The sequence below is a fragment of the Rhipicephalus microplus genome, chromosome 2 (assembly GCF_043290135.1).
Source record: "Rhipicephalus microplus isolate Deutch F79 chromosome 2, USDA_Rmic, whole genome shotgun sequence".
In the NCBI taxonomy this organism is placed as follows: Eukaryota; Metazoa; Arthropoda; class Arachnida; order Ixodida; family Ixodidae; genus Rhipicephalus; species Rhipicephalus microplus.
In genome coordinates, this window is record NC_134701.1 from 39,070,180 (window position 1) to 39,090,075 (window position 19,896).

The 19,896-nt window shown below is 46.3% G+C and overlaps 1 protein-coding gene across 2 annotated transcripts in view; it reads right to left on the reverse strand.

The window, feature by feature from the left end:
• Nucleotides 1-19,896, reverse strand: part of SdhA (succinate dehydrogenase, subunit A (flavoprotein)) — a 141,318-nt gene that overhangs the window by 52,056 nt on the left and 69,366 nt on the right. For both annotated transcript variants that reach the window (XM_037420232.2, XM_075886388.1), the window contains 2 exons: nt 10,631-10,779; nt 10,320-10,477 (listed from right to left, as the gene is read on the reverse strand). In XM_037420232.2, the coding sequence (XP_037276129.1) occupies nt 10,320-10,477; nt 10,631-10,779 (307 nt within the window). The remainder of the gene's footprint in view (nt 1-10,319; nt 10,478-10,630; nt 10,780-19,896) is intronic.

The window sequence follows — 19,896 nt, forward strand, 5'->3', positions numbered from 1 at the left end:
TGGGGTGGCCGAGTTCGATATATCCATTATATGTCAAACTTTGTTCGAAATAAAAAATTAATAATGCATGCGATTTCCCGTGTGATATAGGAACCGTTCGATATAGGCAATAATTCAATATATCAGTGTTCAATATATTGAGGTTTGACTGTATTTCTTTTGTTCCTTTTTTCCATGTTCTGATATTTTCGTTCGCACAATTTTATTATGTTACCTGTTTGCGTTATGCTCATAGTTTTTAGTTATACTTTTGTGTATCTTTCTATACCCACTCCTGCCATAGCGCCGTTAGCGCTGCAGTATGTGTAAATAAATAAATCAGTAAGGACTCCGGAGCATGGCCAAAAAGCCCAGAAGACATGGGCTCTGCCATAGAGTTGGACGACGTGCCCGTGCTCGTCGGGGCGGTCATGTGGATGTCCACCAGAGTGGTTGGTACAAGAGGTGTGTCTGTTCAACTATTGAAGAAGCTGCCACATGGTCCTCGGTCATTGTAGCAGCACCCCAGAAGTTCAGCGAAGCATGTGACGGGCAGTAACTTCAGCTGCGGGAGAAGTCTGGGTAGGTGGTAGTAGCTTTTCAGGAAGGTGGGAGGAAATCCTTGCAATCATATCTGTAAAATTCTGGCCGCCATCCGAGACGTAGCAGAAGTAGTATTTGGGCTGGCAGTCCATGAAAATTTGAGCAGCAGGCACCAGTGTGCTGGGGAAACTGATGGCTTGCAGCGCCATAGCGGGCTCTGGGTCCATAGTGTGAGTGGAGTCGCGGGCCTCCACAGGTGCCGGGACAGGCGTGGAGTCTGCAGCAGCCTGCCAGGCTCAGGTCGTCGAATCACCCGGTGCAGACAGTGCCGCCGACCAGGTCTCTGCAGCGACGGCGCATGGGGCAGTGACGGATGTCAAATCTGCGACGGAGAGAAATGGCAATGCCTTTGTTGGCAGAACCACCACATCAGAGGCAGGATCCGTGAACTTCGGGGTCGCGCGTCTCTTGGTTAACTGCTTCATCAAAGCGGGACGGTAGTCTTTATCACCCGCGTTGCAGGTAGCCGGCAGGACAATGGTCTCGAGTGGACATGGTGCGGGAGGCATCCTGGAAGGTGATGAGCCAGGTGCCGCGATGTTGCCCTCAAGAAAAAGATCACGTTTGATGCCATAAAACTTGAGCATGGCGTCTCACAAATCATCATACGGGTGAGGACTTCAGGAGAAATATGTGAGGCGGCGTTTGAGCTCATGTGGAATATGATATTCCAATACCTCGTACATGAACTCTTAGATTCAGATGCCGTTGCGATCCAAGGCCGCAGCAAACTCCTCGAACCATGACTCTAGGCGAGAGGTCCGAAACAGTGGCAGTGGCGGGTCAAATTGGGGCTGCTAGGCTTGAGCTGACTGGAACATGGCCGCAGAGCTCGGCGGCAGTTGCGCAGCGTCGGTCGCTTGTCCGTATGTCCGTGGTCACCTTATTGTAGCGACGTGACGGCGTTCAACGTAGACGTGCCATCGTCGCTGGTTCAATGAAAGGACTCAGGGAGGAGGCCAGCTGCTGAAGTAGAGCAGCGGCCATGGCGTGCAGCCAGCCAGAAGCACGAACATTCTAGGCACCTTGCGCCACGAGCATTACGCGACACGTGTATTATAGCTTGCCTTGTTTGCTAATAGTCTGAACAGTCTTTGGAGCGTGCAATTATTAATAATATTGCTATTGCTATAGTACTGGTATAACTTATAATCAACTTCCCAACCCTTTTCTTTAAATATGTGTTATTTGTGGTGTTGGAGGCGCATTATATTGCTTATTGATTGTATTTTTATTACGATTTATTAGGGACCCCCAGGCACCTGCATAAATATGCTAATACAAATGGTGTTAACAAAATTTTCCTTTGAAAGAACAAAATGTGGGTGACTATAACGTTAAACTATCCCTCGTTGCTTTCTTTCGAAATGGTCGTTAGCTAAATATGATTGATGTAAACAGTCTTTGTCATGCACACAGCACCAGCTTGTTACGCGTGGTAACAAACAATGCAAAAATGATCCATCACGTCATGACTACTTATGCACGACCATATAAAAATAAAAGAATAAACTATTTTGGAGGCAGCATATGGTCTGCAATTGGTTTTTCGGCATTTAAAATTTACTGTGTGCCATAAAATTGCCTGCTTGTTACATGATGTCATGAAGCCAAAGAGCATCTCCTTCTAAATGTAATTGAAGTGAGCTGGCTGCCAATCACATAAGCAGGGGCTACATATAGCAGCTGGCTAGATGGATTAAGAGTATAATAAAATATCTTCACTTGCAGCATAATGGTGTTTAGTAGTTTGTGCAGGTATGCATTTCAGTGAAATCATACTTGCTGGGAGAAAGAGGAATAGAGAGAAATAAGCAGCGCTGAACATGTGTACTTCTTTTCTGTCCAAGATGCATTTTGAGCTGTGAAATACAATTCAAGTTGAGTGAAAACCAACTAGCCCGACTCTTAACAAAGCCTCCATAGTGCTGAAAATCACGATCTTTCACCTTCTCCCTGGTCCGGTGGATAAAATGTAGGGTAAGCAAAAAAGCTGCGCTTCCTACTGATCTCAAGTCCACTGCTTTATTCGCGGCCACTTTCCAAGCTGCTGATATGGCTCCAAGCTACCATAAGCAAGGCTGAGCAGGTTCATTAGAAATTAAAGCAGAAACAATTTTTGGCATTTCAGTACAGAGAAACTGAACCATCAAAAATGATTCGCCACAATGATCGGCTCGCCACAGCTTTGACAGAGCTGCAGTGATGATATTATTACGAGGAGTATTTATTTAGGAGTCGTGAGTCTGCAGGAGAGCAGGATCACAGTGCACAGGGCGCACAGAATGCAAGACAACACGGCAACCCCGGCTGAGCCCTGCAACACCAATGTCGTCGTCTTCTTTCATTGGGTGCCAATTCAGTTGCTCCACTGGAGAGGTATTCCCACACCTGTGACATTACCCCAGCCTGCAAAGCCACCGTCTCGGTGCCAGCTATGACTAAAAGGGCTTGTCACCATTGTAGGCCTTCAGGCGAGAGACGTGCACTATGTCAGTTTTGAGAGTAGTAGTCGATGAGTTTCATGATTTGGTTGTTGGTGAAATCTCATAGGTGACAGGTGTCACCTGGCGCACTACATGATAGGGCCCGAAGTATCGCGATAGAAGCTTCTCGCTGAGGCCAACACGACGAGATGGGAGCCACAGTAGAACGAGAGAGCCAGGAGGAAAATCCACGAAGTTGGGAACAAAGCGACGGAAGTATGAGCAGAGCCCCAAGAAGCTGCGGACCTCTTCTGTAGAACGTGTTATGAGGAACTCCCGAACAGCGCCGACTTTGTCGGGATTGGGCTGGAATCCGGCAGCATCGACAAGGTGGCCAAAGAGCTTAATTTTGCCGGCTACAGTAACACGGGCAGTGCAGATACAAAGAACTTGTGTTCGGCTCCCGTTAGCCATGTGCACTGTTGGGAACACAGCAGGTGTCAACTACTTGTGTGCACAGAGAGCAAGTACTCCGTGTCTCTGTCCGAGAAGAAACTAAGGCGCCTCGAAGGTTTCGGTGCGTGCAAGTAGTTATATTACTTTTACTTTTCTGTTTCGTTCCCTTATAGACTTTTCTTTGCCTTTTTCTATGCTTTTGCTTTTTTTACCTTACTCATGCATTGCTGTTTGTGCCACATAGTTTTAGTCACATGGTTTACCGTCTCCTTTAAATGTTTTCACGCTCTGTGCAATAAACTCAGTAAGAAGTTAGCGCTCGTGTCCTTCTTGTTTTTTTGTCGTCGTTCTGTTCTCACGCTCTAACTATTGTCATGTCATACCAACTAGCCCAAACTGCCACACTTCTGTAGGAGAGTGGGATCACAGTGCACAGGGCGCACAGAATGCCACACAGCAGGGCAACCCAAGCTGAGCCTCACAACACCAATGTTGTCGTCTTCTTTCATTAGGTGCCATTTCAGCTGCTCCACTGGAGAGGTATTTCCATACCCGTGACAATATGTCCTTTTCGAAGAAAATTATTTTCTGGAAGCAGCAAATGTTTTGACCAGTCTTTGAAAAGTTTGCTCGTCCCCATCTGTAATCGCATAAACAATTCACAGCAGAATAAAAGCATGAACAGGTGATGTAATATTATAGGGCCCCTATTCAGCGCACTTGCCCGTTCTGCAATACTACATTTCAACACGCAGGCAACCCCACCCCCTCCAAAAGAGCATACAAGGAAAATCATCACAGCGGAAATGTGTGCAAAATTTCACTTTGTTGTAACATTGCCTTTAACATTTTCATTTTCCCACAAGAACATAATTGAGTGATTACTGTTGTGACAGGAAACTTCGCCTGACTTGCTGGTTTCCCCAGCGTGCAGCCAAGAGTGACTACTGTCGAAATTCCCTTCAATTTAATTTTTCTATGGGAGAAGGGGATTCCTTTGCTTCCCCCCCCCCCCCCGTTAGATGTGAATCATGGTAGTGAATAAAACAACACGAACGTCACCACCCCTGCCTGAACAATGAGGGCTTCTCCCAATGATTGCGAACTCACCCTGTGCTGTGCTAGCAGCTTCTTTAATATCATGATTCTACCCATCCTTGGTGGCACTTTCAAAGTCTTGTTCAAGGGCAGAAAAAAAGGACACAGTTTTCTCAAAAGGGTGAAGCACTGAATGCTAGAGAAACAAATTGGAATGTGCAGTGCGCCGCTCAAAAAGAAAGGACGCACGGAAAGAACACACACAGGACGATTGCGAACTAACAACATTCACAGCTGAACCCTCACACACTGCTCAAACTCGCACAATGCACGTAATGTACATGCACAGGTATACAACGAATGAGTGCAAACCAGCTTGCGTAACATTGATTCCTTTGCCGTGTTTGAAAAGCGCGCTCTTTTTACAAGCAGGAACTCTGCAGCGAGCGAAGTGACTTTTGTGAGCTCTGCAACTACAGCGCAATCGTTTGGGTGAAAGCCCAAAATGTACATGCGCCACTGCATGAGAAGCCCTCCGTTTGCTTACCTTTCATTAATTCGAACTTCTTTTAATTCAAACAAATTTTCGAGCCCCTTTGAGTTGGAATTATCACGATTCGACTGTATATATTTATACCAAGCATGTGCGAATACTGAATTCTAGGTTGGAAGCGGATCGTGATTTTGGTCAAAAATTTTTTAACCGTATTCAAATGGTGTATACATATGTATGTATGTGATTACCGTAATTACTCGAATCTAACGCGCACCTTTTTTCCGGTTAAGCGAGTTCATAAATCGCATGCGCGTTAGAATCGAGTACGAACAAAAAAATACGTTCAATCTATTGCCATCGGCAAATCCAAAATGGCCGCCCCCTACGTGCGTCGGCATGGCGCGTCAGCCATTTCTGCCTATGTGTTTCCCATGTGCGGCACTTCGTACGTGTGCTGAGGAGTTCGTCATCTAGTAGTGCATTAGCATCGACGGCGTGGAAGGGCCGCCTCCAAAAACTCGAGTGCACCACGATGCCACTTTTAAAAGAAAAGCCATCGCGTGTGCGGAAACGGACGGAAATCGGGCCGCATAGCAGTCGTTCGGAGTTCCCGAAACGTGCGTGTGGGATCGGCGGAAACAAAAGCAGAAGATTGTCGACAGCAAAGCTTCACGCAAAGGCTTCAGTGGACCACAGCAGGGTCGGTTTCCGCAAATTAAAGAGCTGCTCGGCGAGTATGTGCTTGAGCAGCGAGCGGCACAGCGGCCCGTGACGACAGAACTGCTCGAAGTGCGGGCTATGCAATTAGTCTTAGAAAAAGGTCCAATGTGGAGCCAGTTTAAAGCGAGCAGGTTCTGGCTAACTAACTTTATGAAGAGGAAACGCTTTTCCCTTCGAAGGGGAACATGCATAAATGAAAAGTTTTGCGGAGAAGTACGATGAAAAGCTTCACAGTTTTCAGAGGTTCGTACTAAACTTGCGGCGCAACAACGGCTACCTGCTTGAGCAAATCGGGAATGCCGATCAGACGCCTCTTTACTTCGACATGCCTGGCACCATAACCGTCGAGAAGGGGGCGAAGCAAGTTCGCGTGATGACATTGGTCCACGGTAAAACTACAGTGACGGCAATGCTCTGTTACACGTCAGACGGGCACAAGCTTCGCCCTTACCTCATATTTAAATGGAAGACGCTCCCGAAAGGAGTCGTTTTTTCGAGTGGTGTGATCATGCGGGCCAGCGAGAAAAATGGGTGCGCGTTGCAATCGATGTCTTACGTTTTTTTTTTTTTTTTTTTTTTTCACGGTAGAAATCGGGTGCGCGTTACAATCGAGGGTGCGGTAGAATCGAGTAAATACGGTATCTACATATATATATATACCATATTTACTAATTTACTCGCATATTCCTCACACTTTTTTTTTGCCGCAAAACTGATGCAAAGTTGGGGGTGCGAGAATTGCGCGGGGAAAGCTTTCCACGAAAACGTACCGAGCGAAAAAGAAAACGAAGTGGCCGCAAATCGGGATTCTCACACCAACAACTTACAGGAAGCTTTAAGAAGTACTAATTAATACTCACCTCAACAATAAAAGCAGAGGTTGAACACAAGGCAAGATTTATTTGAGACACAAAAAGTGGAAGCAAATAGTCGAGAATTAAAATACCATACGCAAGGCTTGTGGGCGTCGCGGGCGTAGCGGTAGCGTTCGTCGCTCAACAGGAGCCCTCAAAAGGTAAGCGTAGGACGTCAGTATTAGGATGATGGCTATTTAACAGAATCGTCCGCAATTTCCTTCTGAAGAAATTAAGTTTACCATTAATCCTAGTTTTAGGCACACGGCAGGCCTAACGCGTCTTGGTGGCTTTCAGCTGCCGTCACCAGTAGCGAACACAAAACTCGTAGACTACGAAGGGCCTACTGGCGGCCCTAGTGGCGTCATTTAGTGCATGATCTCTCACTTGCAACTTGAAGAAGCCGTGTAGCTTCAGTATCACCCCATAACGTGCCAAGATTACCGAGACAGTATACAAAACAGGCCGCAACGCGCACCGGCCACTTCGGCTTGGCTTGGATTAGATTGAATCTGCATGCAATATTTCGCTTGATGCTTAAGAGATGGCGCGGATGATGCGTGCTATCATCATCAGTGGCTGGAACGAGCAGACGACATTATTGCGGCAGCTTTCGGGGATGCGATAATTACTCGAGGAAAAAGAGAAATTGTATATTTCTAGGGCGAAGTGGGGGGTACAAGAATTATGCGAGTGCGAGAATCACACGAGTAAATACGGTGTGTGTGTATGTATGTATGTATGTATGTATATGTATATATATATATATATATAAGGGAAAGAAGTGTATACCTAAGGGCTCGTTTTTCCGTGTTTTTAACACAATAATAATGAGATATAACAGACAGTAATGCCAAGGAATGTACAGGGGAAGTTATTAACATTAATGGAATGTAAATAAGAAGAAAGAAAAGTGGATGAAAAAATTACCAACTGTAAGCAGGATATATATATATATATATATATATATATATATATATATATATATCACATATTGAAAGAAAAAACACCAGGCCTGTGTGGAAGGCGCAGCACAGTCACAGCAAAAGCTAGAAGCATGGCCTTTCAGAGCCTTTTCTAAACACTCATTGAGTAACTGGTGTAACTACACTTGCTGGGTACCCACTCAGCTATTGTTAATACAGTAAAAGCTCGTTCATTCGAACCACAAGGGGAAGCCACCTCAGTTCGAATAACGAAAGTGAAGAACAACAATAGTACACTGCGAGTAGGGCATAACAATTTATTTTATGAAAAATTCTGTGATCGCGGTCTGCTTTCTGGAAGGCGTCAACCAGCCCTCTTTGCTCTAATGAGCAAATTTGGCGGAAGGCCTCTTCTCGCCTTCTTCAAAACTTAAGGAAAAATGGGCGGCATTCAATCCGGCCATGACTTCCGCAGCAGAGGGCCGCACTGGTGCTTCGTCCTCCTCCTCATCATCATCGTCACTGGCAGCGACAAGTTCTGCACTCCTCACCTGACATATTATGTCGCCATCCGTGAGTGCACCACACACCACTGCACTTGAGTCCACATCGACGTAGTCCGCAAAGCAGACGTCTTCCAAAACGTCTGCCATGGGGGCGGTGACGCCATGTTCGAGCACTGGTGGCTCGTCAGCTTGCAGAGCTTCGGTTCTGAAGCCACAGTGTTGAAAGCAATTTGCTATCGTGAGTGCTGTCACTTGCTCCCAAGCACGCACAAGCATGTGTAGTGCACTTAGGAGGGTTACTTGGTAGTTATTGCACAAAATAATTCGTTTCAACATATGATGGCGATAAAGTGATTTTAAATTTTTAATTATACCTTGGTCCATGGGCTGCAGTACCGCTGTCGTGTTTGCTAGAAGGAAGGCCAGCTCAATGGCTTTCATCTCAACGTTAACTTTATGAGCCAAACAGATGTCCACAAGAAGCAGGACTTTGCGGCCACAGCGTTCGAACTTCTTGTCAAGCTTCCCCAGCCACTGTGCGAACAATTCCCCCGTCATACAGGCCTTTTTGTTGGCCACGTAGTCTGATGGGAGGGACCAGATGTTCTTGAAGCAACGAGGACTTCTCTATTTGCCTATCACAAAAAGAGGCAACTTCTCGGTCCCGGTCATGTTCGCAGCAACAATCACAGTTATCCGTTCTTTACTTTTCTTCCCTCCCGTGCACTTGTCGCCTCTATACGTGATAGTTTTGGCAGGCAGCAATTTGAAAAATAAGGCAGTTTCGTCCGCATTAAATATGTCCTGCGGAGAATACTTCTCCATGTAGCCTTGAACAACTTCAGAGCGCCAACCTTCACACGTTTCCATATTGACGGCGTTCATCTCACCCGACACAGCACGGAAAACAAGGTCGTAGTGCTCGTGAGAATTGTGCAACGACCCATCTGAAGCAGCGAAGTCATCGCAGTCTAGCTGCAGGACGAAGTCCGCTGCCTTTGCCAGTATGACTGGGTTACTCAGTGGTATGTCCTGCGAACGCATTTCCTTTTCCAAATGAGAAGCGCTTTCTCGAGGTCAGGATACTTTGCGGGCCGCAGCCTCCTCCTTTTGCTTGCAACTTTTGCCTCTAAGGTGTCTTCAATAGTCCTATTTTTTATATAAGTAGATAGCGTCGTTTTCGGTATCCCATGCTTTTTCGCGATATCTTGCTTAGGCAAGAGTCCGGCGTCCACTTCCTGAAGGATATCAGCTTTTTCCTTAAGTGTTTTGGCACGGTATTTGCCGGGGGCACACGCCATCAAGTCGGAGCAGCAGAATCGCGACAGACGGGAAGCTACTACCGGCGCTACAGCACCAAACGTTAGCCGAGGCCTAACACCAACACAAAGAATCGCGACAGTCGGAAGCTACTCCCAGCACGAACAACCGAGGTGTACGACGCACACCCGAGACAGAGACTGCAGAGAAGGCTGGGTGAAGCTACAACGCACCCGATTTGCTGTGTGCTGGTCATGCCATCTGTCGTCTAACAGCGACAACTACACAGGATTTTCAAAGGGTCCCAGATTGGCACTTAAAAAAAAAAATCTTGGAGGTTACGTGGGACGGAAAGCAGGCAGCCGCCGAGAGAGAAAGATTGTGGTAGAGAGGGGGGCGAAGAGTAAGTGGTGCTATTTTTTGCATTCTAGCCTCTGTGCCAGTTTCTCTGTTTTTCTCTCCGCTCCCTGTCCACGCCGCCTCGTAACTCGGCAGCCGCCCTATCTAGTGACTAGCCAAGTCGCCGGCGCGGTGGCGCTTAGTTCGAATTATCCGCGGTGGAACCTACTCGTGTTCGAATTAACGGGCTTTTTTATTCATAGGCTTGTATGGAGCTTGGCGGGACCATAACTTACAGTTCGAATTATCCATAAATTTGAATTATTGAAGTTAAAATTAACGAGCTTTCACTGTAATAACTTCTGGGTAGAGGTCAGCATTCGCTATGCTATCCTTCGTCATGCTAGCCTTCTGCGCAGGCCTGGTGTTTTTTTCATTGGGTTCCCGCTACCTTCATGTGCAATAAATTTCAAAATCATGTGTATATAAAAAATTTATTCACTAACTTGCAAATCAACTCACTTTCCTTACACCAACAAATAAGCATGAGCCCTGAGGAGGTGCCTGCGGAGCCCTATTGGAGGAAAGATGTTCCGGAGTATCAGTGGGCATAACAGCTCCTTGACGTACCCACGTTTTGATGCATATCCAAAGATGTAAGAGATGACGGGGGAGCAAGATGACAGACAGAGCACCATCTTATAAAGCCAGCTCACCCTCGGTGATGAGACATCCAGCCCCATAAATGCCCGTCGGGTGGAACTGGATAAACTCCATGTCCTGCAGGGGCAGCCCTGCCCGGGTCACCATGGCGTTGCCGTCACCTGTGCACGTGTGTGCTGATGTGCAGGAGAAGAAGGTGCGGCCATAGCCCCTGTGCATAGAACGTGGTGAGAGAACAAAAGGTCACTTGAATAATAACAACAGGTCGGCTGGCTGATCTGCACTTGCTATGACACAGAAGAAACGAAAGGACTGGAAAACGACAAAAACCACCACAAAAAAAAAAAAAAAAAAAGGTACTCACCCAGTGGCAAGGACGGTGTTCTTGGCCCGAAACCTGTGGAGAGTGCCATCCTCCATGCAAAGTGCCATCACACCCCGGCACTCGTCATTCTCCATCAGCAGGTCCATGGCAAAGTACTCCACAAAGAAGTTACAGTCAAAGCTCAGCGACTGCACAAAGAGAAAGTCATCACAGCGCTGGGGACACACGCCAGCAAGCACTTGGGTGCATATTGCATATAATATACACTATGATTTCGGTACTGGAAACGAACACATCTTTCTGCCTGAGAAGGTGATTTTGCAGCAGGGTGTACCATACTGTGGTGTAACATTTTCAAACCATGAAGCCACTTCTCATGCAGATTATGCAGCTATAAAAGGAAGCAACAAAAATTCCAATAAGTAAATTAAGGTCAATGTTATATGATTAACAAAGTATTTCAACCTGATTTAGCTGCTTGGGTTACTCACTGATGAACAGCTTTTGTGTTGCACATTCATGGTGATTGAAGTTCCTGATGGTCATTCAAATAATTTAGTGAGGCGAAATATGTCAGAGTTAATGATAAACGAATGCCAATCAATAATGCATATGGTTGTCAGGACCAGAGGGCAAGCAAGAATGATAAGATTTTTTTAGCTTGTGTGGTCTACACAGTAATATCTGGTTAACACACAGTAATAAAATCGTGAAAGAATTGAGAAATAAAAGGGATCTTTAAGAAAAGCAATATTTCGAGAATCCCAAAGCAAAGTAGAGATTAGTACGGATCAGCTCCTAAGCCGACTCCTTGCAAAGGCCACCAAAACAAAAAAATACAAACTAACTAAAAATATCAACCACTTGTTTATTTAAGCATTGTTATTTTGTCTAGAACAGAAAAACTGCGTAAGGCTCGTCTGTCTCGAAGCAGCACTAGAAAAAAGCGAAAAGTGCTTCAGCTGCATAGAAGAAAGTCGCACATTGTTTACGGCCTTCACACATCGTATCAAAAGTTGATACAGACCACTAGACTAAATTTTATTCCACAGCAAACAAAGCATCTTGTGTCACTTGATGTTGGCACCTTTCAAGGTGCCTGTATTCTCTATCATCAATACTGCTGTGGATAGAAAATTGGCTGTTCTCGATTTATCCAGAAATATTCTGAGCATGGCTTAGATGTCTAGAAACATCCGTGATTGATTTAAGTACACTGACCAGATTATGCGTGTTTTCTACCACCATTAAAAACGATCCTCAAACAAAACAAGAAGCTTGCAATCGAAAACCTCAGGCCCATTTCCCTGACATCCTACCTTGGCAAGGCGTACAAAACAATTGTAAATTTCCCAAGACTACAAAAACACCTGCAAAATAAGCATCTGCCCGGCACCATGTTTAGTTTCTGTGCTGGCCAGTGCTCACAGGTCCTACTATTGCACATTAAAGATGAGGTTCTCAGCAACCTTGCAAGCACAAGAGTGAATACATCCTTTTAGCTATCGACATTGAAAGGGCTTTCCACAATATCAGCCACTAAGGACTACTGGGAGGGCTCGCCAACACCAACTGCGGCACAGGAACATAAATAGTCGAACTTCGATTTTACCTCCTTCGGTCTCACGACGACCCGTATTTTACGATGAATCGATTTGGATTGGTGCCGGCAAAGTCTCCATAGAAACAATGTATTAAAACCTTGGTTATACGATGAAGCTTTATATTGACCCCCACGTGGCGACGACTTTCAGTTTCCGTCCGAAAAAAAAAAAAAAAACATTTACTCTAATCAAACACTTACCACATATTCCAAAATATTAACTTGTGTTCCTCTAGATTGCAGATTAGGAAAGTAGGGACAGGATGTCTTCTTAGAGTGGAGAATTTATTCTCCTGGAAGTTCATAAGCTTTTACAAACACCTCGATAGTGCACAAGCTCTATCCATACAGAGTATCTATAGGTTCAGCTGACCAAAAAGCTGATATTTCACGTTTTTGGTTCGTGGAAACTTTTACTGGTCAACATACAGCGAATTTCCTGCCTTTGTCGCAGTCACAGGCTTGCGCACGCACAAGCGTGACAGAGCTGTTTTCACCGTGCGAAACTACTTTCACTGGATGTCCACGTTAATAACAACAGTGGGACATCACTAGCTGCACTTCATAAGCCAACAAATTGTGATGCGCACAGCTTAGTTGCAAACGAAGGCATTATATTATGCAAACTCGTGGGTTGTTGCAATAATGCAATAGCAATGAGACTGTGGCTGACTTGTGATGGGAAGCTGTTGCCAACGCGCTTTCAGTTTCGTTCTTACGCGCGGGAAATTTTCTGATCTTGTATATCAACAGAAAGATCCGCGTTAGGTTCAATTTTTTATTAAGTTGAGAATAAAGATTCGCTCGCATTTCCTCTAGCTATGTCACTGGCACTGCAAGAATAACTTAATCTACCTTCCTTGCAGAGGCACAAGGTCATGCCACAGGCTGATTAGGGCAATCTGTACCTATTTTCGTGGTCGAGGCTTAGTGTCAGTGCCTCTAACCTTTTTTTTTTTCTTATCTTGATCTGTCTTGTGTGGTCCCCTCAAAAGTTGTATAATCAGGGTTCCACTGAAAGTACATTCAGAGCTTCTTAAGCCACCACACGGTGGAGCTGAAAATCGGAGAGCTCCAGACTCCTGCACACCAACCTCCCAACAAGGGCACGCCGCCATGATTGGTCTTTCAAGAAAACTGCAAGAGGTGAAAGGCCTCCACCACACCTTCTATGCAGATGGCATGACACTCTGGACCATAAAAGGATCACTTGCTGTAAAGGAAGAGTGCCTGCAAACTATGGCTAACATCGTCTGGTTATATGTCAGCCAATGGGGTTCACAGTGCTCCCCCAGAGAAATCAGCAATCTTGCGTGTATGGCGAAGCCCAAGTAACCACACTCATACATCACAAGAACCTGAGAGAAACCAATGATCAGGATCCTGGGTATGTGGCTGCAGAGTAAGCCACCCACACCTTTACACTCCTCCAAACCAGCGTAAAGGCTATACTGCACTTGATATTTCGGGTAACATGAAGGAAGACTCGTTTGAAGCCTAATGGTGAGTAGAATAACATACAGCCTGCCCTTATATAGTCTCACAGAATCCGAGACACAACCGGCCAACACCATTTTGCGAATGGCATTCAGGACTGCCCTCAGCCTGCCAACATCCTCAGCGAACTTGCCGAGAGCTTTCAGGTCTCACAATAACAGACTTAAGCATACTTGCTTGGACCGACAGGCCCTTCAGAACTTGGGATTACAAGCCTCGACCACGAGAGACCAGGTAACCTGTGAGATACCTCAACACGTGCGGGAGAGGTGTTACATTACATTTCCCCAATCTTATGCAACTTGAACAATCAGTCTATAGTGCATCAGTCTGCCCTTGCAAGATCACGGAAGCCGAAGAGCACATTGCACCTGCCATCCGTGAAAGCCTGCATACTAACATGCCATTGACAATACTTGCAGACTCCCAGCAGGACTGCAGAAACTTCCTGCACGGCAGAATTAGTACGCCTGCTGTACATGTCTTGGCACAAATACAAAAGGAAGACAAGAAAGACTCCTATATACAAACCGTCCTATGAATACCAAGACACTCGGCATCACAAGCAACCTGCACACTGACCGGGCAGCTCGAGGTTTCGTGCACAACTGAGCTTGTGTTGATGCTACGAACCCGGAGCCAGTTGACCTCAAGTATGCTGCAATACTGGATTAGCACAGAGGGCAACGTCTACAGCATACACCCCCTTATCAAAAGCTTACGACTAGGCTTGTGCGAATAGTGAATTTTAGGTTCGAAGCGAGTTCGAAGCGAATTCGAAGCAAATTGTGATTTTGGTCGAATAACTTTAAATCAAATTCGAATGGTATGTAGAACATATAAAAAAATTGAAATGTTTATCACACCTAACTGACCAGTACAATGTTTTTTTAAATTGAAAAAGCGGCTCTATGGAAATGTTATCTTTTTTTTTTTCGTTCAAAAGAAGTTGAAACAACCTTGAGTAGTAGTGGGATATGAGTTTCGGTAGGAAGCGAGTCATAACTGTGAAATACATAATATTTTAAAATTTATTATACTTAGTGCATATAAGCCATCATAACCAACTTTTAAGCTTAATAAAAGGATGAACTTGTTTAAGGGTAACATGTTCATTTAAAAAGGTCCTGCAACATTTTTTCAAGTAGTCACAGAGCCAGTAAATAAGCTCGTTGCCTTACAAATTTATCGCCGCAAAAGTTTTGGGACCAGTCCAGTACGAGCAGAGTTTCAAAAACTTATTGCACACTACAATTGTATTCTCCATTCTTGTCCCGCAAAATAGCTGGAAGCTAAGCAGGGAGGGATGGCACGGGGAAAGAAAAAAACATCACATGCGTGCCTCGTGACCTTGAGCACTTTTTCTTTCATTATTACTTTTCTTTGAATACGCGGCTTTTCATTGCGATCGCGCACATACTCGTGGACAAGTGGTCGCCCTCGACTACTGATCGGTAGCATTTTCTGACCATGCTCAGAAGTGTTGCAGGGCCCCTTTAAATTTGAAAAGGGAGCTTAGCGGCCGAGCAAATTCTTCCTAATAAGGTGCTTTCACAACTTAGCACGCCTACACTGCAGTGAAACCATCTTTACAAGCGGTTTCGTACATATTAATAAACACCTATTCAATCAATGGCAATACTTTGAAATTTTCAATAATTTAAGTTCGAATCGAAGCAAATTCAAATACTCAACTATTATTCAAAGCATTGGAATATTTGCACAAGCCTACTTACGATAGAGGAGGCTACTGCCTGGCGTAGACTCCAAACCGGAACCTACAAGAACCTACTCACACTACGCCGCAAGCGCCATATCTTACAGGGATGAATGCCCATGGTGCGGGTCCACACCAACCCTGCACCACATTACGTGGGAGTGCACACTACTCAACCTTGAACACCACCACGTGAACACTGCCAACGAGCAATAGGAGCCGCTGCTGTCCAGCTTGACCCTCAACTACCAGATCAGGCTCGTCCAGAGTGCGGAGTGGATGGCAAGAGCCAGGAGAGCCCTGGACTAAAGACCTCGACCATCAGCAAAGCCCCCTTCAGAAAAACCCACAGGAGCTTTCTTTGCCTGTACACAAATAAAGTTTGTCATCACCAGCACCATGTTAAAAAGCATAAGCAAGAAAAGGCGATTCTTGTGTGATGCTGACTTTCATCCAACGTCCTTTCTCAGACACTTCTTTTGATTGGGGGCTACCTTTCGGTCCAGCATTAGCGACCAACACTGCTTCAGTAGCAGCATTCTCATCATATTCATTCTGAAGTTGAAACAGAACAAACTGCACAAAGCACTGTAGGGCCTGCCTGTCTCTCCTGTCACACAACATGCCGCAGTGTTACTGTGCAATATTTTTCACGTTCTGAAGTAGGCACAGCCCCAGCCACGGTGGTAGTCTAGCAGTTATGCTGCTCATTTGCACACCCGAAGGCTGCAGGATTCAATGCCAGCCCCATTTCCATGGAGGCAGAAACCCGTGTAAGTACATGTGGGTACACATTAAAGAACCCCATGTGTTCAATATTTTTTGAGCCCACAATGTTCCTCATAACCATACCCTGATTTTAGGACCAAAGACCCCAACAATTATCGTTATGTGGTAGCCACAAGCAACCTCGCCCAGAGCTTGTGGAATAGTCTGAGCAGTTTTTGTTTCACTCAGTCAAATTTTCAAATTGTCGGGCTTACCCGTTCCAGTGTGGAAGCGGCCCGCTGCTCTACCTCCTCGAGGTAGTGTTCCTCAGGACCTCAATAAAGTCCTGTGTCTGTCTGTCTGTCTGTCTGTCTGTCTGTCTGTCTGTCAGCAACTTTCCCTGGCAGTACAGTTGAAGAAGTTAATAACGAACTCGAAAGTGCCACGATAAGTGCTCATTGTAACAGTAAATCGTATGTAAACTCGCCCTTAAAAGGACCCTGAAACACTTTTGGTGGTATTGCACACACACATTGGGCCAGTAGATTGAGTGCCAAGAGTTATTTAGAGATCTATTTGAGCTCACTGCATAAACTGTGTAATTTATTTCAATGCTTTAAAGCTGAAAATCTCTGCAGATCAGTGCAGATAGTTGTAACTTGGCCAAACGCATTTTCGACTGCCCATTCAGAGAGTGACATGCTCTGGCCGTTTGACGAGGCCAGAGCACGTCAGCAGCCATGTCACTATGGCTGCTGATCTGATTGGCTGTGACAGGCTATAGTAAGGCCAGGCAGAGGTAAGAAGGAGGGTATGATATAATTGTTTATAGCGACCTTGGTACACGGCGTCTCACTAAATTTCTGGTGCAAATTGTTTAATGATGCTCTGGCCTAAACGCTGACAAAATCTGAAAAACTATTTCAGGATCCCTTTAAAAGAAAACCACAACATAAAAAAAAACAGAACAAGAAAGACTGAAAAAAGCGGACAGTGTTCTTGTCTTTCTTGTCCTGTTTTTATTGCACTCCGATTTTATTCTAGAACCATGCACCAACTCGCCCAGCAAGGCACTTTATTAGTATTAGTGTTAAAATGAGGCGTTTAGAAGCGGCACTCGTTTATATAGCAGAAGAACAGTCAGAACAAGTGAAGTGGTAATGGTGGAACCAGCCTGTACACCGAGCGAACCAAACGTAGTCTTCTTGACAGTCTGATTGATACCCTCTGCCTTTCTGAATACACTCATCTTCTTCACAACATTTACCTCCCCTCGCGAAAAAAGCCATCCTGGCGACTCATGGGCAGGAGACAATAAAGGGATCGTAATACGGTTTTAGGCGATCTATGTAAACAGTCTCACATCCACGGCGTCGTTGATCAGAGGGCTGCTCAAGCAGTTCCACGATGTAATTGACGGGTGATGTTTGTTTAACCACAGTAAGGGCCGTGATACTTGGACACAAGTTTCGTTCAGAGACCAAGGCTGGTTGAAGGGACGCGAAGCCAGACAAGACCACTCGGAGCATAAGAAGCCGGAGGCATCTGGCTATCGCAGTGGTGTTTCTAGCATTGCTGTTCAGCACTTGTGAAGAAATGGGCAAGCTGACGACACTCTTCCGCGTATTTAGCAGTTTGTGACACCCTCATCGACTCAGCAACATCCGGGCGGTAAGGAAGGATGGTGTCTAGTGTGCAAGAAGGCTTGCATCCACAAAAGAAGTGCGGAGAGAAACCAGTGATTGTCTGGGCAACAGTGTTATGCGTATACGTTACAAAAATGAGAAAATTGTCCCTGTTGGAGTGATTGGTTGTGTGGGGGTGCACGGGCGCCCAGCCTCCCTTTCCCTTTTTACAGCAGCGCGCAAGCCTAGTTGTGGGAACACCCCCACGGGCGGCGCTCGCAATTCCCCCTTTCCCGGCGCGCGGAACTGGTCTCCCCTCCCTCCGTGAGAAAAGGTATTATTCTCGTCAGGAAGAGGGAAACCGAGTCAGTGAACAAAACTAGCGTGCGGATGACTGCACGCTCTTTCTGACACTGCCCTAGGAAGAAGGAGGTGGAACCTGCAACCCCCTGCCAGCCGAGGACAACAAGGACCAAGAAGTGAGCGTCTACCCTTGCTTTCTGTACTACAGTCGAACCTCGGTATATCGAACGGCGCGGCGATCGCGAAATAGTTCGATATATCCAGAATTCGATATAAAGAATTACGAAAAAAATGCATCAACAGCTTGCTGAAAACCACCAACGAACCATTCAAGCGTGGTGCAGTAAATACTCACTTGAAGATTCAAACATAGTATTTATTATGTTGGTTTAAAATATTCAAGAAGAGTAGCCTGCTTTTTGTTGGCTATGGCGTGTTTGACGACTGCATCCTCAATATAGTACAGGCGATCCATAAGTGATAGGCCGGTGCCTTCAATCGCGCCGCAGTGGCGGCGCACAAGGGCCAAGGCAGCTACGACCTCAGCTGATGTCGGGAGCGGGGCACCATCAGCGCTTGCGGGATCCACCTCGGCAGAGTCTTCATTTAGCTGCTCAGCAGTAGCTTTGGCGAGGATCTCCACATCCGTGAGCTCCACCGTTCGGAGTTAGGCCTATTGCGCGCTGTCGCGCACCACAGCGCGCGACAGGCCTAACTCCGAACGCCCGAGCACTGCGAGCACAACGACCGATGCCTGCCGATGCTACGGGGAAGGAGCTTGCAACAAGTGCACAGTGTGCCGTTGACACCATAGAGACTGCAACGACCGCAAGCTGCAAGGCTGCGGCGTGAGTCCGGGTGTAAAGCGCGCATGGCGCGCCCATGCCGGCTCGCTTGACTGCTTTTCCTTTCCCAGCGGCAGCGCGGGCCACGTCCGAGACAGTCGTCTGCGTCCTTTCCCTCCTATACTTTCCTCCTCAATCTTTACCTCCCACTCCCCCTTCCCCCGCGCGAAGCCGTGTCGGTGCCTTCGTATTGAAAGAAAATAACAGCTCTGCGCTTTTCTCTTCACTTTTCTCATTCAAGAACCTCTACCGCAAGGCTACGGCGCGCGTACGCCGCTACGCTAAAGTGGCCCTCTCGGCACCATCGATGTGTGCAGCTTTCGTAAACGCCCGCCGCTCTACCGCTACTTTCGAGAGTTGCGGGAAAGCTCGCCGCCTGTCAATGGAGCGCGAGCGGTTTGGGGTGGCTGAGTTCGATATATCCATTATGTGTAAAACTTTGTTCAAAATAAAAAATCAATAATGCATGCGATTTCCCGCGTGATATAGGAACCGTTCGATATAGGCAGTAATTCAATATATCCGTGTTCGATATATTGAGGTTTGACTGTATTCCCTCGCGACATTTGTGCGCTATTGCTAACTCCTAGAAATAAAGTGTCGTTTTGTTAACCTAGCCTGTTGCCTTATTCCCCCGAACCTGTGTATGTAGCTGCAATGAGACTAGCTACGGATGGGAGACGTTAATCATCCACTGTACGACTGTGTGCGGCTGAAACGTTAGCTAGGCTTCTGCATCAGCCTTACATAGGACGGACCCCTACATCTGGCGCCCGACGTAACGAAGTCGGCAACGCAGCTAGCTTTGTGGACGCGAGCAACTACCGACGCGCCTCCATTCGTACGACAACAGGCATGTCGGAATTCCGAAATTTGTCAATGTTGTCTGATGTCGCATCGCAGAGTGGCAATTCTTTGGCTAACGCGGGGGGGGGGGGGGGGGGAGGCACTGTTAGGACTTTTGACAGGGTAGATTTTGGTCATTTCAAGCGGGATTTTGAAGAGGG